At 36.7% G+C, this 25,528-nt stretch overlaps 1 protein-coding gene and 1 long non-coding RNA gene across 3 annotated transcripts; one reads left to right on the top strand and one right to left on the bottom strand.

Annotated features, from left to right (window-relative positions):
• Positions 1-332: 332 nt before the first annotated feature.
• LOC114534576 lies at positions 333-24,784 on the top strand. Of its 2 annotated transcripts, XM_028556039.1 has the most exons (8): positions 333-591; positions 716-5,244; positions 6,547-6,606; positions 7,137-7,441; positions 8,224-8,533; positions 9,125-9,382; positions 9,957-10,193; positions 10,395-10,721. In XM_028556039.1, exons 2-8 carry the CDS (start codon positions 5,172-5,174, stop codon positions 10,574-10,576), a joined length of 1,425 nt encoding a protein of 474 aa, XP_028411840.1. In that variant the 5' UTR covers positions 333-591; positions 716-5,171; the 3' UTR covers positions 10,577-10,721. The 2 variants fall into 2 exon arrangements, with proteins under 2 accessions (XP_028411840.1, XP_028411841.1); XM_028556040.1 differs by lacking the exons at positions 333-591; positions 9,957-10,193; positions 10,395-10,721 and adding exons at positions 23,351-23,587; positions 24,338-24,784 and having other exon boundaries at positions 4,612-5,244.
• On the bottom strand, positions 16,983-19,740 carry LOC114534578. The gene is made up of 3 exons (XR_003688143.1): positions 18,756-19,740; positions 18,187-18,334; positions 16,983-17,553 (listed from the first exon to the last, which is right to left on the bottom strand). It is a non-coding gene; the product is annotated as an uncharacterized LOC114534578 (long non-coding RNA).
• Positions 24,785-25,528: the final 744 nt, after the last annotated feature.

Here is a 25,528-nt window from a genome sequence, read left to right as displayed (position 1 = left end):
AACAACAGAGCCAGGAGAATTTCCATGCACAATTACAATTCAGCCCGCTAATCTGTGCTAGTTAGTGTCAAATGTTCTTGTTTAAGCATACGGGTTCTTAGGACATTTCATATTTACTGATATTTAATTTAAAAACACAAAATAACTTCAGATTTCTGTCAGCCGCTTTTTTAAAGTCTCGGGCGGTTTTTCTATACTCTGATTACTCTCGGGCGGTCTCGGGCGGTTTTTCTATAGTCTCGGGCGGTCCCGGGCGGTCTCGGGCGGTTTTTAGTAGGACCCGTTGATAGTAGGGATCGCCCCCGCGTTATACATATTGTTTTGATCTACAAACTCTACATATATGTAGTTTGTGAAATATTGTGTTTGGTAAAATCTTGGTTTCTTCCTGTGTAAATTATTATAAACTTGACTAAGCAGGTTCATGGAAGGTTTATAATGAACATCAACCATTTGCTAACTCTGGAATGTAATAACTTACGTATTTAGAAGGACTTTAATCATGATGTTAAAAACCGCGCGGTGATTCGTTTATCCCGTGGTTGTGTATCGGCTCAATACGACGTTTTATTGTCAGTTACAAAAGTAAAGGTAAGAATTGAAATACCCAAAATTTGTAAACACAATCATATACATATATATGCGAGTGTGAGCAAATACTTAGTATGTAATTGTATAAATTATCATTTGTAAATCGCTACTCCTTACTTGCGAGTGACTCAGACACTCTTTACTCGTTACTCGCGAGTGAATCGCACACTCCCTACTCGTTACTTTCGAGAGCGGGATATCTTGTACGCAGATTATGAAATTGGAGATCAAGCTGACAAGCTCCGCAGATCTGAAGTTTTGGGACGTTTGGGTTGCATGGCCAAAGCTCGCGTGATGCAAGACGTCTGGGTTTCTTAACTCATCAAAATATGCCAACGGTTTGTTAAGAGCATGTTTACTGTCCAGTCTAAGAGCAAACTAGACTACTTCAAAATACGTTGACATAATTCGTTGACATGATATACACGATCCATAACTGAACATATAGTTGCACGAATTCTCTGAGCATGGCCTTAACGGAATTAAAGAAGTTTACCAAAACGTTTTGCTGTAAGCATTTTAAAATAATCTGAGAAGGCAGAAGCATTACATTAATGTACGGTCTTTTGTATTGTGGTAGAACAATCCAGACCTTCTCTTCTTATGACACACGTCTTGTTATTCTTTGAAATAGAGCATTACGTTTTTATTCGACTGAAATTAAAAAACAAAACTTTAAGCCTATCGTTTGATGAACACTATTAGACGAGGGCGGGATATCTTGTATGCAAATTATGAAATTGGAGATCAAGCTCCGCAGATCTGAAGTTTTGGGACGTTTGGGTTGCATGGCCAAAGCTTGCGTGATGCAAGACGTCTGGGTTTCTTAACTCATCAAAATATGCCAACGGTTTGTTAAGAGCATGTTCACTGTCCAGTCTAAGAGCAAACTAGACTACTTCAAAATACGTTGACAGAATATACACGATCCATAACTGAACATATATAGTTGCACGAATTCTCTGTTCATGGCCTTGACGGAATTAAAGAAGTTTACCAAAATGTTTTGCTGTAAACATTTTAAAACAATCAGGGAAGGCAGAAGGGAAGCATTACATTAATGTACGGTCTTCGCTTCTTATGACACACGTCTTGTTATAAAACGTCGACAAGTTTCCAAGATATCCTTCCTCATTGCTCTCTAACATAAACCACTTAACTATACCAACTGCAAATCACCGACATTCATCATTAACATATATTGCTTCTTGCTTAGCTAGTTCTGATGCTAACCTTTGTTGTTTAGCGTTCTAACATGAACCACTTCATTACCGATTTTATTACCAGAAATATCTCAGTTTGGGAAGCGCCATTTTCGTGTGTTTCGCACTCTTTAATACACCGTGCCGAAATAATTAATATATTCACATCAATCGCATGATCGATAACCACAAGTCAAACACCTTTCAAAGGTTGCCTAGCGTGCAATCTTTTTTACGACATTTGAAATAAAGACACGCAGTTTATTTTCCCACGACATATTTATGCCCCTTCTTTGCGTCAATTAGCAAAACCAACGGACAACCACGATGCATGTAATTCATTCAGGGGAAATGAATGAATCAATACGATCATGCATGTTTCCCTCTGTTCACAATTAAGGACTTCTTTCCACGAAAATACTTCGCAGAAATTCAATTAGTATAATATAGTCCCAGTGAACTCAAATAAGCCGGACTGGTCACTCTACGCACTAACGCTCACTCTCTGGTTTTTACTCATTAATGAGTAAAGCCAAGATGGCAGATCATGAAGCCTTTTTTGTTGGTATGATCCAAGCCTCTAGCGCGGAAATTTCAAAGGAAAAATCATAATTGCCACCATTTTACCTCCGAAATTTCGGCGTGGAGGACTGGATCATACCTACAAGAAAGGCTTCAGTGTCCGCCATCTTGGCTTCAAAATTCCGACAGAGTTCACTGCATAGTTCATTCCCGGGAGAACTAGATGATATTGTAAAATAGATAAAAAGGCAAAATTCAGAGATATTTTATAGGATTATTCAAATCAAAGGTCTCAATGAGACGGCTCATGATCACGGACGCACGAATAGCCGATTAATTGTGGGCTATAGTAGACTAACCAGATAAATAAGTTTTTAATACTAAGCGCGCAAAGCAGGTTGGTCGAATTAATGGCACTAAAGAATGCGAGACCGTTGGCAATTATTCCCTGATACTCCTACAGAGTATCCGTGAGTAAAAAACGGCGCAACAATCTTTCATACACAAACGTTTACAGATTCGTTCCCTTTGTGGGAACGAGCCGGAGCGTCACTGATTTATTCAACGACACGATCGATCCTTGACCGTCACAAACGAAGCTAAAAGGATCGATCATGTAGGAAGCATGGGAATAAATGATATGGGGAGAAATGATAACCGTCGTTGTAGGTCATTTATCGTGCTTAAAGAGAAATTAACAGCGCATCGGTTCTGCTCATAGCAATGTATTAAAGAACCACAAATCAGAAATCATCGCAGATATCATATCATTTTAAGAAATATTGTGTTTGTGGACAATACTGACTGGGATTCATCGCCCAAAGGTCCCCCTATTGTACAAGAATTGGCGCGTGAGAACAGCGACGTTTTACCAGAGCATGCATAATGTTCAACGTCTCAACTTTTCAATAACAAGAACCGTCACTAAGAGAATGTTTACCTTGCTCTATAAGAGGAAATTAGGGTACTCGAAAATTCGTTAACACGAGTAAAGCGATTTTTAACTGAGCATCATTATTGCGCGAATACTTTTAACGAAATTGATGCAACAAGTATGCAAGGGTTTGCCGAAAACTCAAATAGCTTGAAGGTAAGAGATCCTTGGTACGAGGTTGATGACGGAGGGGTCATTGTACGAATGAATATAAGTCAAGTTTGTTGTGTAAGTTATTGCGTGGCTTAACTGATACTAGGGAACTTACGATTCACGTCCTATGCGCGGTCAGCTGGATGACGTGCTTGCAAAATAAAGAACTCGATCACACGCGAGACAATATAGGTATACATAATTTCTGATCCCACGACAGCGTTGTTATTCTTACGACGCCTCCAAATGAGTCATTTTCACAGCCTGTTTTACAGCTTATATGAAATGCAATATCAGCTAGACTTCCGAGGTTCTTGGCACACAATTGAAACGTTTGTATAATTTCAAAGATCCTGACAGCATAATTGATTCCCGTAAGCCTATTTCGACTATTTCTAGCAAAATAATTGACTAGCGACGTCGAGATAACCGCGGCGCAGATCATAAACTCCCTACTAGAACAAGACGTGAGCAGCTACTTTCCCAGCGACAGTTCTCATGCTAATCTTTGTTGTTTTGCGTTCTAACATGAACCACTTCATCACTGATTCTATCGCCCGAAATACCAAAGTTTGAGAAGCGCCATTTCCGGATGTTTCGCACTCTTTCATACACCGTGTCGAAATAATTCAAATGAATCGATAACTACAAGTGAAATACCCTTAAAAGAATGATATAAAGAACGCACGTCCTATTGAACTTGAATGTTGAAACCTTGGCACATGCATATACAGTTGGGGTGCCTTCTCAACCGATCAAAGAACCTGAATTATTCAATATTAGGCTAATATATCAACGAACTCTTCTCAAATTGCATTAGAAAAAAAGTTACGCCTACGTCTGAATCAATGTTAACTCCGAAATACAGGATTCTGTTTAGTAAATTATATTATTGAAAATATGAATAAGTGCACGTTCACTTACTGCTTTAATTCCCAAATAATTTTACAGAATTGAGATCATTTTATAACTGCTGTGAAATTTAGCTTATTTTTCCCACGACACATTTATGCCTCTTCTTTGCGTCAATTATAGCAACACCAACGGACAATCACGATGCGTGTAATTCATTCAGGGGAAATGAATGAATCAATACGATCATGATTCCCAGCACGCGATGGTGGCCCTGACACAGGTTTAAAACATGCAAACCTTCATGTAATCTCCATGCATTTAGGGATTTGAAGCCATCATATTGTGCTTTCCCTTTAATTAGAACGTTTTGAAAGGATCTTCATTCTAAAATAAAATCACTACAAATCTTCTAGATCCCTCTTCACACTTATACAAACATAGTTCATATCACGGAGAGCGAAAATATTTAATTATTTATAACAAAGGTATTGTAAAATTGACAATATTCTGGAATCAAAATTCATGGATATAGGATACGTCGCCATGGTATTAAGATGAAACTTTATACAAGAATTGTGCCGCTACTATTTTAGTAGATTTTTCCAAAAAGGTACAATAATCTTTCACACACAATTCGAGTAGCTTTTCCGCTGCAATTCTTTTTATCCAACGACGCGATCCGATACTTAACTGTCTTTGAGAAGCCACAAGGATCGGGCAAGTGGACTGCTTCACACAATAATGGGGTGTGGTTTCAATACGAAATATGGTTCAAATTTTAGTAACGGTCGATTGTGATGCCATAGAGGAGTATAAATATGCTGGCCTGCTAACGAAATGTGCTATTCAAAGAAGAGCGAGGAACAGAACTCTTTCAAAAGAAGATTCTCTAAAATTTTGAATCCGTACTGAAGATGAAGCTTTGGCTGATACTTCTCAATTTTGTTCACAATGGTTTTGCTATGGGGCTATATGATGAACTGGATGGTATGTAGTATTGAATGATATGTCACCATATATAGGGCCTTGACGCAACGTAATCTAAGGCTGGCATGAAATACAAACTCAGAAGTACATAACTGCTCAAGTGTACAAAAGCCCTAGCTCCGATATCCGCACATTATATAATAAAAAACTGGGGTTTTTTTAAGTTTTTATCCCCCTTCCTGATCCCAGATCAGTGGATCAAACACGATAATCGCACATGTGTTATTAACTGCAATAAATAGGGGTAAAATAGCCTACAGCAAACATTTTTTTTGTGAAATCCCTGTAATCAACTGCGTTCAAGGGTGGTTTAATAAGCATGCAGAATAATACATGAATGCTTGGAAATATGGAATCTATTCCTCGTGTTGAGAAAGATATTTCATTCGTTCGCTGCACCCACTCGTTCGATATCATTCTCAACACTTGAAATAAATACCATATTTCCTCGCAGCCATGTATTATTCTCTATATAAGCTTCAGTCATTCCGAAAGTCTGAGTGTATAATCGTAAGATATTTTGAGAAGATGCATGCTCGCAAGCATGTTTTGCTAATACGAATTTCTTTTTGTTAAAAGAAAACTCTAAAATGGTGCTTATATGTTTATATAATGGAATACTTCTCCACCCTTATGCCCGGACGAACGCACATAACCATGCCTTTATTATTTTAGAGCCATTTTTAAGTATATTATTCAGCAAGCAAGCTACGTTATGGTGCTTGCTTTATTTCTTAAGCCCTGGTTCATGACTAATATTATGAACACAGCAGATTTTATATTTGATTTATTTGTTCAAATTGTGTTTTCCCAATTTGGGAAGCTGCATGATGGATAACAAGTAACACTGCTTGTTTTGGGCTCCCATCTTTGGTACTAAAGTTCGACGCATGAATATACTATTGGGTGCCCCAGTGAAACCTGAGCCCGCGTATATTAATTATATGCATTATATTCGCGATAATCATATTCTCATTGTCGTAATTATTTTTACACCAGTTTAAAAATTTTGACTCCCGGAGGCATAGCATGCAAAATTTTAAACTACAATAAAAAATAATACGTGAATATGAATATAATCATAGCGAAAATATAATTAACTTATGCGGGTTTCATTTCTTTATTGGAACACCTCGTATGTAGAAAATCTGCAATTTTATATTTCATTCATAAACTGGATGTCATGGTAAAGAAAAAAATGTGCAATTTGCACTTACCTGAATGCACTTTACCTTAACGAAGAACAAATTACGATATTTATCCAGTTGTTCTATGTTCTATGATCTTTCTCTCCTAAAACAGATTCTCGTCTCTGGCGTCGAGGGACTCCGTCTGTTCCCACCACCCCTTCAACTAAAAAAGGTATGTATAATCAGTAATTGTTACTGAACTGGCAGTAATTGCACAGGAAAATTTAAGGGGATGCATGCATGTGCGTGTTTGAGAACTAATGATAAGAAACCCAGTGCTCATCAATGAGATCTCAGGTTTTTTGAACAAAAATGGTAGATGGTAAATGTACAGGAAATAATGGCTAATAATGCACATCTACTTGTCTGTTATCAGTTAATAATAACAGGTGAAAATTTTTCCTCGCACATCAAATGACACGGTTGCCGGTAATACTGAACTCAAATGAAGTTATTTAAATTTACTGCAAGAAAGCTGAAAATTTTGATATAATGTCCAATTCTTATAGTTGAATATATCAATTTAAGGCTAGAAATAAGTCGATACTAGCGTTTCTTCTACGCTCATGGATAAATTTTCATACATAACTCATTAACCTTTTGTTTTCCTATTTACCTCATGTTCGTTATAACACGACTTAGATTTACATGGATACATATCTTGCATTACTTTATGAACTTGTGACCATATTTTGACTTCAGAATGCATAAGAGACATGCTAGTGATCTGGGATAATTCCGCATCTGTTGGCACCAATAACTTCTTGGATAATGTACGGCCTTTCCTAAGAAAGTTAATTCAAAATGAAAAACTCAATGTGGGAGAAGATGGCACGCATATGGGTTTTATAACTTTCGCCAGTGAGGAGAAGACTGAGAATTTGTTGAAGATTGGGTCGAAAACGGACAAGAAAGATTTGTTATCTTGGCTGAATGGGCTAAATTATGAAAGAGATTTGATTGGCGACTATACCTACACGGGTAAAGCATTCGAACTTGCAAGTACTGTAAGTAAAACCGAACCTGTAGAATTCAATTAACCTAAAAACGCGCTTAAAAACATCATTAATATACTTCAGGACTGATGGACTTAAATGTGTTATAGCAAGTGTTTATATGCTATTAACTAAAGATGCGGTCCCGAAGGTTGGGGGCAATTAAGGACCAATTTCAACGTTTAATTAGGTGAACTCCTTTTTGGCTCAATGAAGTTTCTTCAAACCGAACATCGAAGATAAATTGTATTCCCCGTCTTTTTAAGGGCCTTCTTACAGGGAGCGAGTTATCCCGGCTAGGCGAGGTAAAAAGGGCATAACATCAAAGGCTTAACCTGATTAGTCTTTCATTACAATGCAGTTTTCACCTCGCCTAGCCTTGATATCTCGCTCCATGTTAACAGGCCCTATAGCCCGCCGCACACGAGAGCTATCAGCTGAGCTGATGACCTCGCGATGCAGTTAGCTCAGCCCAAAAACTATCCGCACACGAGAGAAATTTGAGGGAAACAAGTGGAAAATTTTTTGCCTGCTTCTTGTCACAACAAAGTAAAGTGTTCTTTTAAATGAAATTGTCGTGCATGTAACATGTATGTTTCTGTTCCAATATAACAAAACACTTAATGTACACTACTTCGGGAAATAGCGAGTTTTGTTTTCCCTCGAGTCTCAGTGTTTCTCAACATTTAGACTCTTGGGAAAACAAAACTCACTATTTCCCTCGGGAGCATACATTAAGTGTACAATATGTTGTTACGGAGAACCGAAATTACCTTCTAAATCTTTAATTAAAGGAGTTTCGTTTACGAAGTCCACTAAATCATCGCAAAGATATAAAAGACGTTGCTTTGTTATTCACCGATGGAGAACCGAGAGCAAACAAGAAGGCTGGGACTAGAGAACAATATGAAATGGCCAATAAATACTCGGCAGAGCTGATGGCAAGGAACGTGACTATCGTTGCTTTGGCAGTGGGGAGAGAAGCGGATAAGCCCGAATTCGCGAAAAATATTGCTTCTTGGTCGAACCATATGTTTACTTCAGCGTTTAACGAATTGGAAAAAGTTCTTACACGAATCGTCAATGAGTCATGTAACGATCCTGGTAAAAAGCCTTACTTACTTTTAATAATATCACATCATTATTTTGTTGACCACCTCTCCTAATTCCTTAATCAAACCTATTTGCCATGTAATGTTTTTAACTTTTGCGCACAGTGTTCTTTTGTATTCTTACGACCCCGTTATGTTTTAGACGAAGGCGGCCAATGGTCTGATGACCATACTGCATAAAGCAGTTTTTTTTTTCTTGCGGTCCGCGAATTCATAGTTTTGACTTTCCTGCATGCAATCTGATTGGCTACGCGAGCGGAACGTATGAGGCCGTACGGACCGCGCGAGATTTAAAAGCACAGAGCCAACGCTAAAATATGAATTCGGACCGCCACAAAAAAATCTATTATTTACCAGTTTAGTCGGAAATATTTCCCTCGGTCTCAAAAACGTCCCCCGGCCTTCGGCCTCGAGACAAAGACTGAATTATACTTGAGTTGAATTTTTAAATATAGTATTTTATAGTTAACTAAGTGCTAGTGGACAATCATTATAATAAGCTAGGTGGTCTAGCAGAACGCACAATACGCCTTCGTTATATAGGTTAATACTAAATTGTGATTATCTTAATTCGATTTGTCAGTGGGTTGTTCATGCGAAGGTGAGATTTCAACGGAGCAGTACACCAGGCCGGGTGAAGATACAATACTATTGCCATGGGATAAACCTCGATTGAGGTGTGACCAGAGAGTTGAAAATGAGACTACCGTGAGACCACCTAACATTAAAAATCCACATCGGTTTGGCCGCGGAAAGCAGAACATTACTTTCAATTTTAAGTACAAAGATAATGATAAAAAGTGGGAAAGCGTGGAATGTCTATTTAGAGTCAATGTTGGTGGTAAGTTTTTATAGCTATAATGTATACTGTCACATAAAACAAGTTAAAATCATAGTAATATAAATCGGCCTAAAATGATGAGAAAAACGCAGGAATAACGCGTAAATATTTGAAGAACGAATATTTTCACAAATAAACCATGCAGATGAATTAGTTGCAGATATGTCATTAGGCAATTTAACAGGAAAGCCAAATTACAAATCTCAAAAAAGGCAACAGAAAAGCCAAATTACAGATCTCAAGACTAAAACGGGAAACTTGCGGAAAAGTCATCGCGAGGAAATGATGTGCTCTGCCCGAAATGAAAGCCCCATTTTAATACCTCAAAATCATCTCCAGCTATAGAGCATGCATAACCAGAGAGGAAGGGAATGAGAAACACATTCTATCTCAAGTCGTACCAATATTTGAAAACCTTTAAGTTATTGGGTTATCATAGGAAAACTCTTCGTTTTTTTACGGAAGGTTTCTCATTTGTTACTTTACTAAATACTCTTTACTTTCGGTTATTTAATAATAAATTGTTAAGGAACATAGACCTTTTGATGTAATAAGAATATTTTGTTTTCTTTAGCATGCGAATGTCCAAGCACACCGCCGGAAAAAGCTCAAGTACAACCCGGGCAGAAAAAAGCCTCTGTCAGTTGGTTGGAACCTAAGCCTAGTTGCCCAACTACAGGTGATACAGACAACCCAAACACTACGAGTGGAGATTTCTCGGTCGGTAGACACGACCTCGTTTACAAGTACAAACACAGCACCAAATTTCAAACCTTTTACATGGAATGTGTTGTGAACATTATTGTGACAGGTATAGGACAATGGCTACGCCATATAATATTTCTATAAAGAGTGCAAGCTCTGTGTGGGGGACTTGAAAAGAACTTGAATTGATATATCCATTGATTTTGCGCCAAACGTTTTGTACTGCAGTATGGAAGTGGAAACAAACACTCACGTGCATGCTAAATAGTTATACAAATCTCAGTAATTTTCACGTTTATATTTTTAGGACATTATTGCGGCAGAACTGCCTATGATCCAGCCACTTACATTTGCTGTTGTGGCGAGGCTTATCTTAAGAAACCTGATCACATGTGTTGTGGCACAAAATACTACGATACTGGTAGCATGATATGCTGTCAAGATGACAGTCTCGTGTCTGTTGAAGAACATTGTCCACTTTTGGTATGACTAGTGACAGACTAACGCCTTGTAAAGATTTTCAGTTCGTACAGTACGCGTGTATTTAGCTAATATACGCATGCATTCTTTGACATAAAACAGCTATTATAGTTATAACAATTATGTGCGCTTCTTTATAAATGTATACTTTATGTATGGTCCATTATAGGTAAACAATAAATTAATTGTGATTGATCTAAAGCATTGTATTTGTGTAAAGCATCTGCTAGCAGATAACTGAATTTTGCCTTATTACGCGATTTAACTGACAACTATTATTTTATTTATTTACTACAATACATAATAATAATCGAATATTGGACGAGGTCAAGCAAAATAACGTGATTTGTCGGTGGCAAGCAGACGATATTTTGCGAGAACCGAGTTCAATAATTGTTTTATCATTCACTTATCAAGCTTCGTTTTATCATTAATATCATTATTATCACATTGTAACTAAAGCGAATTCCGATCATGAAGATTTACAGTAAAGTTCGCTGTCTTTCTTTCTTGCTTCACCATAAAACTTGCGAAGGACATTGGCAAAGTTTCTTTTGAGCTCACTAGATCGTTTTTTCTCTTTTCTCTTCGTCTGAAAATTTAGCAAAGCCAGTCGCCATTGTTTACAAAATTGAAGCCAATGTGCATGCTCAGAGTAGTATTTCTAGCTGAGCAACGTTTTTAACAAAAGCATGCATAATGAGACTATTATCTTTACGCAGTTATTCAACTGCAGTAAATGAAAAAATGCTCATAATTAAATCAATTATTTTAATATAACTATAATTAATAATCGATCATGCATTAAAACTAATTATGATTTTTGGCTCTTCACTCAATGCAGATAAATTCTAGTGGTTTAATTAAAGGGTCTTAATTTCGAGTGGAATTATACACACTTCAAATTCAAGAACAGTTAAAAAAAGGAGTCAATTATACGCTTTTGCGATCGATGCCGGTGCAATTCTCTTTGCACTGAGCTACAGAGGCAGCTGACATAATGCCGATGGTAATTACCTGGCGTCGATGCCTTTTCACATCTCTGCCAAATACCTCTCGCAGCAATGTCCACTCTGGCGTCATCGGCTAAATTAGCACTGGATGGAAGAACCTGTCAAAGGAGCAAAAGCAGGTTCAATTGAAACGTGGTAAGCCAGGTCATCGATAGCAGCAGCAAGTATATCACGAATCTCATCATGTCTTCGACAGATGATGACTTTCAGGCACGACAGGCCATGATCCACCTTTTCCACAGGCACAGAAAGATGGAAGGCGTCTAAAAGGCCATCGACAACGCTTGTAGATTGCATCAAAGAACTCACGCTTGGTCAGGATGTAACTCTCATCAAGTGCATGGCAGAGCTGTTAGCCAAGCTGAGAATCCTTTCAACTGGGCGAGGTCATTTGCTCGAATCTGCTCTTCACTCATGCTCGATCTCAACAAGTTCGTAGAGGCAACGAGTTCCTCCTAGCTTGACGTTGTTTTGCGATCTGACGGCGAAGATCGTGCAGGTAAATTAACCAATCAAAATTGAGAAAACAATAACTTGAATGATAATAGCATTTATTTACATTCGCCCGCCGTCGGTCAAAACGGTCAAAATTATTTAGAATTTCGAGCCGTTCGTATTCTCATTTCATATTGTTTATTCGTATTGGCTGAGCGTGAGCTGCTGTACAATATTTCTGTACTATTTAACAGTGTAATAGATTTAGAAAGTTTTATATATTTGTAAAATGTAAAATCATGTTATGTCTGAGTATTATACACCATAGAAATAATAGACATTATGTCGAGTCAACTAAGTATATATATTAATGCTTGTAATGTGGACCGCGTGTTTCAGCTATGATGCAATTTTGCTTTCACCAAGTTCAGCATGATAAAGTATGCCGTAAAATTTCACATGACAATCGACAATATATGTTGAAAATTTCTTGACAAGTCTGTGGGAAGGGGGAAATTTCTACAGTTGACACTTGACAAGGATTGTTGTGAAAACAAAGCAATTTATATTCACAAAATGTCCCTTTTTATTAAACATTCAATTTTCGAGACACCGCAACAATACTCATAAATTTAAAGGCGGGAGGGCGGCGCAAAAATTCTTCATACTCCCTAGTATTGACATGGGAAAATTTTGACTAGCATGCATAGAAAATCTAGATCCGCCCCTCAGAGCAAGTGATTCTCATCAGATTCTATCAAATTACATTATTTATAAATGCTTTGGAACTATTGCCGCAAGATTTCTCAGATGGTACCAATAACTGATCTCAGCAAAAAATTGCCCAACAGTCCAGCGCAAATAGACCGACTTAACACCAATTTATTAAGTTTCCTGACAGACTTTGTTATATACGCCTGTCTAGCGCTACCCTCGGACGTAGGTAGACTGAACACTTGAGGTCCTCTCGAAACGTCAACGTATTTCAGAGGGACATCACGAGGTGTGATTTGTCGTTTTATGCAGAACGTCGCAGTCTTTAAGGAGCTGTTCACACGATCTCAGTACAGTAAAATTGGCGTTACTTGCAGTTGGCGTTTAAATCGTAAGGTCTCTCTATATAATAGGACAATGGCGCGGCCCATTTATAGGAAGGAAAATAAGCATTTTTCCTGATTAGTAAATCTTGATTAGTTAAAAAATTATAGGTTTCAGCTTTTACTGTGAACTTGAGTGCATTTCCCTGATATCGAGTTTAATTCAAATTTAATACTCGCATAAGTTTATTCCTACTGAGTAACTGAGCACGTGCATTAAGTGTCTTCGTTAAAGATATTTCAATATGAAACATGACTCATAACATGAACATGCAAATTGAAGTTGCAAAATTGCATTAGACGCGACCAAAATGCGATGTTTTTGTTCCCTATCTCTGATATTGCCATACGTCATACGTTTGGATAAGTCCATGAGAGCTTACGCAAAATACTTTCGCATTGTCACTAAGGCCTGTTTTCCACTTCAATCGTATAAAACAATGATATTCGCTACGTTTCGCTACGATACGGTTGAAGTGGAAGACGGCCTTAATATCGCTACAAGATGCATTTAGTTTGATTGTTCTGATATTGCTTCTTCAATGTAAATTTCTTTAACACGTCATTAATAATATTGCTAGTCTACTGTTACATACGTGCTGTTCAGGCTTTCGTTTTGAGGATTATGTGGAAGCATTTCAAGCCAGAAAACGTGCTCAAAAACTTTTGCTTTCTCTTGCTAGTACAATCTCTTCCCCGAGCCCACGATCCTCCACAAGCAGGGAGCTATAACTGTAATCTATTGTCTATTGTCAATTACGTTTCAATTTGCCCACCAATTATCATTAAATTACAATTATTTCACAAACTCCTCGGTCAAATATCTTTTTTTTCCACTGAACGTTATACCAGATGGTTAGTAATTGACAGGACAATTTTAAGAAAAGTTATCGACAAACAAAAGAACTGATAAAGTGTGAAAATGTGGTTTTACGCAAATAAAAAAAAATCTATCGATAACTTTTTTTGAAATTGTCCGGTCGTTTACTATATGACTTGCAAAGCATTCGGAGAAAAAAAGAGAATTCACTGAAGAATTCACGAAATGATCTCAATAAAATTATAATTGGCGGCCATGCTGAAAACCCACTGTTTCCATAGCAACGGCTTTCATAGTTAATCCGTCAACAGTTTCTCATCTCTAACGTACTGTACAATATAATAAAAAGTATTATTGAACTTTAGTCCACAATATTGTTTAATTCGGTACAACAAATCTGCTATCTAGAATTTTTACAAAACTCCAGGGAGTAACTTTAAAACATTATTTTCTTAATATCGTTATAGTTTGCATTGTAAAATCCATTAATCTCAAAAGAACAGGAAGGTAATCTCCGGCCGGATATTTGAAGCCAAATCTTGGGGTGATGCCCAGTTTATTCACGCAAGTGAACACGCAGTTTTTTGAAACTTAAAAAATAATACTTCAACATGCAAGCACTAAAAACTCATCTTTTAGAGGACGTACGTAAAGTGCATTTTTACGATGTAATTATGCGTCAAAACTATAGAATAGAGTTTAAATGTTAAATTTATCTGTATGAAATTGAATTGTCCTTCTTTATGAAAAACGTTGAACAAGGAGTGAAGCTTGAGGTAACCGGGTCAATTCGAAATTAAACTCTTAGGATTGCCAAAATATTGTGATGCAATGTCGCAAGTTCAATTGGCAAGTTTATCTGAGCAATTAGCAACTGTCGCTCGCATTGCAAATGATCAGTAATCAGTATTGATATAATATTAAAATATCGCCAGTAGTTGACCTTGCCGGAACGTTATTTGTAGGACAGATTTCATGTTCGATAAATGACTGTTTATCGATGAGTCTGAAGCATAACTTCTCGGTTTTCTTGTTTTAATATATTCAGCAAATTCGACAACTGCAGGTGTAGAAATAGGTCGTGGTTTCGATCCTTATTTAACAGGCAGGGTCGTTTCTGGACTCAGGAAGGTAGATATGTGTTATTCTACACAATCAGTCTGCACTTTCAAGTTGATGTGCTATGTTTTGCTACTTATATCCTAGATTTGAAAGCGCGCAATCGCTGGCTACGGTTGCTACTATTTAAAACGACTTGCTAATCAAAATTGCAGTATTGCAATGTTCTCGTAAGAGAACATCCGCTTTGACTGTGAGAAAAATATCATGATGCCTACCATTGAACTGTCAACGAATTGGAACCATAACTCGGAGGGGGGGGGGGGATTGAAGCCAGTGCTGTTTCCTTTTTCAGCTTTGAGCTGAAAAACGCCAAATGTTGAGCTGTATATGAAATTGAAGACATTAAAATGTTATATTTGGTGTAGAAATTTCGAGATTTTAGCTTAAAGCGAAATATCTAAAAACTATTTGAAAACTTCCCAGTTTTTTGCCGGTTGGTAATTGGATTTTTTAAAACATTTGCTTTGTGTAGTTTTAGTCTTAGTCTTTAAATTTCCACACCAAAGTGTAACTTTTCAATAGCTTTAATTATTCTTTAATCCAATTCTTCTAACGTCTAGCATCAAGTATTTCGTCTCAAAACTCAAAAAAATATTTTGGCTTCAAGCTAACATAGGGCGGACGTTTGTCAGGATTTATCGTTGCATAGAGTTCACTGATGCCGCTCTATAGTCACGCCTCTGATCAAGTGGCTTTACCGCTTCGTCAAATGCGAAACCACAGCGCACGTTTCGGCGTGTCAACGGAAAAATCATTTTTAAAAATTTCTAACCGTCTTTCAATCATCTTTAATTCGTTTTGAAGTTTACAGATTCTATATAAAAGCAGCTAGGGCTGGAGCTTCTTGCCATTCAACAAGAGAAGCGCTTAGAGAAGAGTTATCCTTGAAGACTAAAGAAAAAAGACTTGAATTGACCGAAACCTTGAAGATGAAGCCACAGTGGTTGTTTCTATTAACTTTGTTTGTTCAAAAAGGTTGGGCTTCCAGTTTATTTGACGAAATTGAGGGTAAGTGATATCATATTATTCTCATGTAACATGTACTATCCCAATTAATTTATTTTAGACTTTTACCCTAACGAAAGGTACTCAAATTTCGTACTCAACCTTAGCTATAAAGCTACCTAGTCAATACTGACCATTTTCAATAAATTAATTATGCGACGAAATGTGGGATTATATAGAGTGGTATATGCATGCAGACCTAGGTATAGTTTGTAATATGTTTAGCCTGCTCCAAAAGAAACCTCTGTTATGCGGAAGGCTGATTTTCAACCAGGGTCGCATGTCTAAAAAATTAGTAGGCATATGCAAATAGCATTACCAATACTTTTTAAGCAATTTTAAAAGTATTTACTTGAAGTAAACTACGTAATATTGCTTGGTTGTCTCTTTATCCCTGCATGGTTCATGACAAATTTCATGAAAACATATAAGATTTTATACTTGATTTATTTGTTTAAATTGTGTTTACCCAAGTTAGGAAGGTGATTGATAACCTCTTGTTTTGAGCTCAGAGCTTCATGTGGCAAAGTTTAATGCCATATTCACATCTACATTTCATTCATCAACTGGATGGAATTGTGAATAAATTTATTTGCTATTTGTTCTTACCTAAATACGCCATACTGCATCGATGAATGACACCATACTGCGTGCGATATTTCATCAAGTTGCGTTTAAGCTCATTTTTGCCTAAATTTTAGATTCTCGTCTTTGGCGTCGCGGACGTCCGTCTGTATCCACCACCAATAGAGCAGGTAAGTTCTGGTATTGAACAACTTATGATGGTAGCAATGATGCATATTATAAAAGAGTGCGACTGAGGAAGTACGGCATATGAAATAGTATATGCCGTGGATGAAAACTGATTTGAAAAAAACAGCGGTATATCCACATGCAATTGGACTAGAAGCCCTTACGAAAAAAACACATGCGAAAACCACATGTGGAATCACATGTGACTCACATGTGAAATTGGAACCATTATATCACATGTGGTTCACATGTGGTGGTATCACATGTGGTTCACATGTGGTAGTATCACATGTGGTAGTATCACATGTGAGTCACATGTGGTTCAGTACATGTGGATCTGGAACAACCACATGTGGTTCACATGTTAGTCTGTTTTGACGTTCACATGTGGTTCACATGTGATCCACACAAACTACTGCATGACACCTTTAATTATCATTAAATCACTCAGACACAGTATTACCAGGTGAAGTAAATTAATGCACATATATTGAAAACCATATTACAAAATGAAGTGAAACATTTGACTATGTTAAAGAGTAAAAGATACATCTGTAAATATAAAAAAATGAATTATAATACTATAATTTATTTAGTCATCCTACTGTCCTTAATTGTTGCTAAGATCTTCCTGATTCTTTCTTCGGTTTTCCATTGACAGCCTAAATTCTTTGCACTCTTGTGTCATAACAGCTTTTAAAATTGTATTATTTGCTTGAGGAAATTTCATGATGACAAAAGCTGGAAAAAATATAAACAGGATTGTTAATTAATAGCAATTGCAGTTCATCGCAATAAATAATTTAAAGTCAAATATAATTTCATTGCCTACAAAATAAAACATTAAATGGAAAGTGAGAATGTTATCTACTGTATACAAAAACATTAACAAAATAACAATCCATTCTTCTGAGAAACTGCTGTTGTTCATGGTCAACAGTGAATAAGGTTGTGCAGACCTAGGGAATGGCTAAGGGAAGGAATGGCTGAGGCAAGAAAGAGGCTTGAATCTTAGGAAAAGATGGTGGAACTTTGATGGTGTTTCTTGGTTGCAGCAAGTGCTGCTAAAACTGCCTCTTTAAAGTCTTAAATCCATCTGGCCATGTTGCTCAGTTGGTAGTACCAATCTGATACTGTGAGGCTTTTAGACCCAGCCAAAACATACAAAATATTTGAAATATCATATGTAAAAATACATTAATTTCTTCTAAATTAGGTGTTTAGAAAAACAAAATTCTGCTATACTGTATACAGAATATTGCTACTGTTTATAAGACTCCAAAGGTTATTGAATTAAGTTAAGGTGCAAGGGGTATTCCCTAATTTAGACCATATTGTGTACCGGTATATATCAAATGGTAATATGTTTCAAACCTTTATATTCTTCTTTGGTTTCTTATTGTCAGCACTGGTCACATCTAATCGCCTCTTCTTGGCTTTATTATCATCACTGTTATTATCACTGTTATCCTCCAACTGCTCAATTCAAGCTAAGTTTTCATTAGTAACTCATTCTTGCTATCTGTGAAAAAACACAAATACTCGCTTTAGAAAATTTATATATACACAAATATTTTATTGCTATACACAACTAAGTATGAGCGAGCGAGATGTGCACATGTTTGGAAGATAACATTCCACACGACTATATATCCCAGTCTCAGTTGGAAGGACATGTTGATCTAGAAAAAACTATAAACAATATATTTCTAGCGCATATAATGTCACTATGTTCTGCTTCTTTCTTTGCTAAAACATTATTACACCGCTATTGAGGATATTTCCCGGCTATCACTAGTGTGTATGAGCGAAGTATTTATACGAAGATGAATGATGATTGATAAAGTTGAATAAACAATCTTCTGATTACAATAATACAATTCGATGCGGACCTAGGTTAAATTATATTTATATTATTATTTAAGTGTCACTGAGATGCTTACCACTTTCTGCCAAAACGTTTCAAAATACGATTTCCATGCCGTCTTTGGGGAATTCATCTTTGAGTATCCAAACAAAACCATGCGATCCTTCTCGGGATGTTTTAGCATGCACACTTTTGTCTTTAAATAATATATTCTTTCTTTAAGATGCTTGTCTTATTTGACTCAATCCAGTGAACCAGCACCTATTTCATTTCCAATCGTATTAGGAGAGTGACAAAGATTATCCTTTTATGTCTTTTATCAAATAAAATTGCAATCTCCTCGTAGAACAGCCAAGAATGTCGTTGTAAAAAATTTGAATTTTGAAACGAATGCGCAACCTCGTTCCCAGGGTTTTCGCCTAATGTGGCGTCACACTTGTCGGTCGTTGGGGTTATTACACCGGTCGGAGATTGGCCTCAGATTTATAAATATTAGGACGAATGTATTATTACAACGAGGCTGAGTTTACTATTCGCTCATAGCCAACGAGGCTGAGTTATCTTATTGTTTTATTGTAAACTATAGCATTTAATAAGCAGCAGAATTTTGATATAATTTAAATAACCCGGCATATATAGACAATCCAATGAATATCCACAAGACATCTTCTGGATTGTCTTAATCAGCAGTGTTTTGATGTAAATAACTTTATTTGTAGATTACCAAATATGTTAGATAGAGATTAATTGTAAATAAGAAGACAACTTAAATATACAGTGTTACTTAAACTGAGCAAAGCAGTAACTATTATTTAGATGATTATGCACGTGTATTTGGGGAATAGGTATGTGGTATATGTATGCATTCACATTACAGAAGTTTGCTGATTCATTATTAGTTTGAAATACATTTTCATGTCAACCACATTTCGTTCACATAGGTTTATACATTTTCACATGTAAGCCTTGTGTGATCGCATATAAACCACATGTGATCACATATGAACCACTTGTTTGTAGAGACATTTCTCATGTGAACCACATGTGTATCTCATATAACCACATCTGCATCACATGTGTTCACATGTGCCCTCATAGAATGTTTTCACATGTGAACCTCATGTGTATCAATTAACCACATGTACATCACATGTGGTTCACATGTACCCTCCATATAACCACATGTGAACTACATATAATCACATGTGATCACATGTGATCACATGTGATCACATGTGAAGCACATGTGATCACATGTGAAGCACATGTGGTTCACATGTACCCTCCATAAAACCACATGTGAACCACATATAATCACATGTGATCACATGTGAAGCACATGTGATCACATGTGAAGCACATGTGATCACATGTGAAGCACATGTGGTTCACATGTACCCTCCATAAAACCACATGTGAACCACATATAATCACATGTGATCACATGTGAAGCACATGTGATCACATGTGAAGCACATGTGATCACATGTGAAACACATGTGAAACACATGTGGTTTGCATGTGTTTTTTTCGTAAGGGAGTGTATGCATGCAGTCATCCTCACCATTTTAAACCAGGCAAGTAATTTCCTGAGCTATGCAGGCCCATGAAATCATATGTCACGTAGGAAATGTGAGTCGTTGGGTAGCTAGTATTATTATTATTTAAAAATTATTTCAGTCATGAAAATGAGGTAAATATCACCCGTTGGTTTTCCTGCATTAAAAAGGTTGTTTATGGATTATCGCAGCTAATTCAAACTTCATCCTTTTGCAAATATTTACGTAGAGATTTTAGTCAAGCTTTGTTGAAGTGTCATCCGTTTTTTAAATTGACATATTCAAAACCCTTTTTGAACTTGTGAGGGAATTTTATAATAGGCTATGTCCTTGTCGGTTAAACTGCATTCTCACGATCTGCCCGTTTAAAATACTTTGAAGCTTACAGATTAGAAATTGTTAGACGTTATTTATAGAACTATTTAGAAAATCAGTTAGTATTAATGAACAGAAAGAGGGTGGCTAATAATGCCCATCGACTTGTCTATGAGAAAAAGGTAAAAATAATTACAAAATATTTCCCCGCGTATTAGTCGACAAGGGAACTGTACCCACTTAACTGAAATTTTTGATGGAGAAAATGGAATTTTTAAAATTTGTATTTGGACTTTAGAATGCATAAGAGACATACTCGTGATTTGGGATAATTCCCAATCTGTTGGCATTGGCAATTTCAAGGATAAAGTGCGGCCTTTCATAAAGAGCTTAGTCGCAGATCCGAAACTTGATGTGGGAAAAGATGGCACTCATATTGGTTTTATCACTTTCGCCAATGAGAAGAGGACTTATCCTTTGTTGGAGATTGGATCGAAAACGGAGCAGGAAGATTTGCAGTCTTGGTTGGATAAGTTAGACTATGATAAAGAGTTAAAGGGTGAATATACCTACACGGGTAAAGCATTCAAGCTTGCCAGTGATGTAAGTGGACCGGTCGTTAGACTTATGTGTCAGTAACTTGTTTATAGAGAAAGTGATAATACTTCGTGCTTGACGCACGTAAACGTCAAAACCAGAAAGAGGTGAACAAATTTGTCCAGCACAGGTCTTCGAAAGAGAATTGTGCTGACACATTTGCGGTTCGGCTGAACATTTTACCGGAAACCCAAAGCCATAAGTTTAAGTTCTGCTGGCACACCTATTTCGAATCACAAGATGAAAACCTTGGTTTGAAATCTAACGATTTTCGATTGAAATAAAGACCCTTAAAACATATTTGATCTTCTAATTGTGACACCAATGTTGGCTTACATGCAATAATCTTTTCACGTAACTGAATGCCTCATGCAATAGGAAACTTTAATCTCACCGAAATGAAGTCTACTTTTTGAACTTTATTCTCACTATGTACGGCTAAAAATGCACGATCAAAAATAGAAGAACACGATCCAATCTTGTAAACAACTATGATTTAAGTGATACAATGTAGCCCCTGATCGCAATATCTATTTTATTAATACCAATAATAATGAAGAATGAACTTACCCTTACGAAAAAACCACATGTGAAAATAGCAAATGGTTCACATGTAGACTCCATATTATAACCACGAATAGTCACATGTGAATCACATATGATCACATGAGAAACACATATGGTTTGCATGTGTTTTTTTCGTAAGGGTAATATATCAAATTCTCGTTCAGTGGCATATACATCAGTGCACTTTTTGTACTCCGCAAAACGCGCAGCTAGTCAGTCAGTCATGTATTTTGATATATCAACTTGCTTGATAAATATTTCCGTTTGATATTTTAAAGGAATTCCATTCAAGAAATCCATTTAATCATCGCCCAGATATAAAAGACGTTATTTTGTTAATCACCGATGGCGAACCGAGAGCACAGAAGAATTACATGATTGAAGAACAATATGACATGGCGAATAGATACTCGGGAGAGCTAATGGCAAGGAACGTGTCTATCTTTGCCTTGGCAGTTGGAGATGCTAAAGGAAATCCCGAATTGCTGAAAAATATTGACTCGTGGTCAAACAATATGTTTAAAGCAACGTTTAAGGATATGCACAAATTTCTCGAAAATATCGTTGATGAGTCATGTGGAATCGAACCTGGTAAAAATCTTAATTCTCATTTGACTAACATATCGCGTGTTCTTTAACAAAGCTGAATTTGCTAAATATTAAACACGCGTGTTCCATGTGTTGGTTAACACTGCAGGGTGTCCCGAGAACCCCAAAACTTTTGAAATTACCTGTAACAATGTAATAGTTAAAGAGTTTGAATGCCTAAGCACTTTCGTGAAACCAACATGCATGCATGTGTATAAATGTTCGACGTAAACATTTTTATGCATGAAAAAAAGAAAAAATTTTTGTGCCGTGAATAATTTCATTTACAATATTAATTTTACACTTTACAAATATGGACAACAATATTTAAATATTCAACTCCACAACATGTAGTCGGCATGTTTTGGAACACCTCGTAGATTTTCATCGATATGACTTTCTCTTTTTTAGTGCAGTGTGCTTGCGATGGTGATATTTCAACGGAACAGTACACCAAGCCGGGTGAAAATACAATATTTTTGTCATGGTTGGAACCTGAACTAAAGTGCGACAAGCCTGTTACACCTGAGATGACCGTGTATCCTTCTAACACACAAAATCCACAGAAGTTTGGTCACGGCGAGCACACAATTGTATACACTTTTGCGTACGATGATAGTGATAAAAAGCGGACCAGCCAAGATTGCCTATTTACTGTCAACGTTGGTGGTAAGTTTTTATAGATATTGTACATAAAACTGTTTGAAATTATAAAAATATTGGTCCAAACTTAGTAAGAAAAACACAGGGTTAAGGCGTATATCTTCTAAGAACGAATAATTTAACTAAATAAACCATAATTAGTTATAGAAAATATCCGCAAAAATTGGTAACGCGATAAACTGCGAAAAGTGGAGCTCAGGTCCTCTGGGAACCGAATCAGCGACCCATATAGGAGTTTCGTTCTCTGCTTAAAAAATGACAAAGGCATGCTATCGATGCTTATCAAAGGACCCAATTAAATAAATACTTTATTCTCCCTTTCATAATAAATTGTCAAAGAACATGGGCGTTTTGATGTAATATGAATATTTTGATATTTAAGCATGCGAATGTCCAAGCACACAGACGATAAAAGCTGAACTTCAACCCAGGAAGACAAAAGTCTCTGTCAGTTGGTTGGAACCTAAGCCTGGTTGCCCAACTACGGCCGATGCAGGAAACCCAAGCACTACGAGCGGAGATTTCTCAGTCGGTAGACACAAACTCGTTTACAAGTACAAACACAGCACAGAATTTCAAACCTTTTACATGGAATGTGTTGTGAATATCATTGTGACAGGTAGGACAATGGCTACAGTAAAATATTTCTATAAATAATGGTAATTGCACTGAGTAGAGTGCAATTTTGGTGTGAAATCAAACGTGTGTTTACAAGTCGCACTCCCGCTGCGATTAATCACACTATTTTTAACCAATTGCAAGAAACAACATTGATTTCAAAATGAATATAATAAACAGTAAAATCTCTTTGTGGGAACTTAAAGAGAACTTGAATTAATATCTATTGATTTTCCGCCAAACTTTTTCACTGACTATATTGTTTTCCGGAACAGAAATGCAAATATTGTGTCGGGTTACACCACTTCTATAATTATACTCCTTAACATGTATAATATATCCGCTACGTAATACATTTTGGGGATAATTCGTGAAAAAAATCAATATTGTTGTGAGAGACTTTGTCTAAAAAATCTCGAGTCAAAAATACGCTAATTTGACACTAAATCAAGTTGTTCTAAATCTCTTGCTCAAAGCCTCAAAGCGGCGATTAATTGGTTATTTAAGGGTTAGAGACTGTTGTGATTGCTGCATTGAAGATCTAAGCTTCGTTTCAGGCTGTCATTTTTGAATAAACCATGATATCATGGGTTATTACGAACAAACTACGATTTTCATGGGTTATTACGAATAAATTATGATTCCCATGATCTGTCGCCAGGCAACAAGGAACCACGTGATTGATTTTGACCAATCGCGTGAGTAGATTTAGGCCAATCATCTCATTATGTTGCACGCTTATATATTTAAGGAAATTTCTGCGGCACAAAACCCTACGACTCAGCCAAGAATGTTTGCTGTTGTGGGAAGGCTCATCCTGAGAAACGTGCTCACAGGTGTTGTGGAACGAAATACTACGATCCCGTTAGAATGATATGCTGTCAAGATGGCAGTCTCTTGTCTGGTGAAGGACATTGTCCACTTTAGATGCGTAGCACAGTTTACTACACAACGTCGCTTTGAACTTTTGATTCCTTGTTCTCGTATATTACATTATCAGTATTTTATATTACATAGTGACAGACAATAATGGGGTTTGAGAGATTGTAGAGATTTTTTCGTTTTCGTGCAGTACGAGTGTATACGTACAATTCACATACAAGCTTTAAGATAAAACAGCTTTTAGTTATAATTATGTGCATGCTACTTTATAAATGTATACATTATGTATGGTTCATTATGGGTAAAAAATAAATGGTGTGTTTGATCTAAATCATTATGTTTTTTCCAGAGATGTAAAACTTAAAGCCTAGTATTTGAAGATCTCGTCGAATAATAGCGTAATTATAAAAATATATATAATATGGCTTTAACCAAGTTGCGCGCAAGGTGTCTGAAATTCTAAAGCCCAGCGCACAAATGCAAGAGGTAACAAATCAGCTGAGGTAAGACCTTGCGAGCAGTTTGTTTAAACAGAAAACCATCCGCGCACGAGAGAAACTTGCTGACTTAAGAGCCTCGCAAGTTGTTTAGCTCATCTAATACCTCTGGGTTAATTGCAGAAGGCTTAATTCGCCGAATTCGCAAACGGTTATAGCTAAGAGCTTCTTTACCGTGCTCAAAGGGCACAAAGAACAAACTGGGCTACTTGAGTGTCCGTTTATTCTCAAGATCGAATATAATTATACGGTTGCACGGAAATTCCATGATAAAATTTTAGGAATTTAATGCACCAAAATAAAGTTTTGCCAAAAATGAACAAACATGGAAGGCATAGGCGTTATACGCAGAATGAATATAGGGCCTTTTGTGTGTTCTAACAGTTTATCACGGTAGAACAATCCAGACCACTTCTGATGACGAATTATTGGCTGGTACGTTCCCATTCTATCCTTTTTTGTTGCGTTCTGACTGCCGGCAGAGTCTGACAAGAACGACTTAAAAAATTAGTAGCTGTCTTGCTAAAAAAACACAGACATGCATATAGGGATGCCCCATTTTC

This window comes from Dendronephthya gigantea, unplaced genomic scaffold (genome assembly GCF_004324835.1).
Source record: "Dendronephthya gigantea isolate DGI-Jeju-01 unplaced genomic scaffold, DenGig_1.0 000103F, whole genome shotgun sequence".
Classification (NCBI taxonomy): domain Eukaryota; kingdom Metazoa; phylum Cnidaria; class Anthozoa; order Malacalcyonacea; family Nephtheidae; genus Dendronephthya; species Dendronephthya gigantea.
Note: the sequence above shows the minus strand (reverse complement) of the source record. Positions and strands in the feature narration are given on the sequence as shown.

Coding starts and splice junctions, on each gene's coding strand:
- LOC114534576 (XM_028556039.1), top strand. CDS start 5,172: ATGAAGCTTTGGCTGATACTTCTCAATTTTGTTCACAATGGTTTTGCT. Junction 7,442..8,223: donor CATTCGAACTTGCAAGTACT/GTAAGTAAAACC, acceptor CTTTAATTAAAG/GAGTTTCGTTTACGAAGTCC. Junction 9,383..9,956: donor ATTTAGAGTCAATGTTGGTG/GTAAGTTTTTAT, acceptor TGTTTTCTTTAG/CATGCGAATGTCCAAGCACA.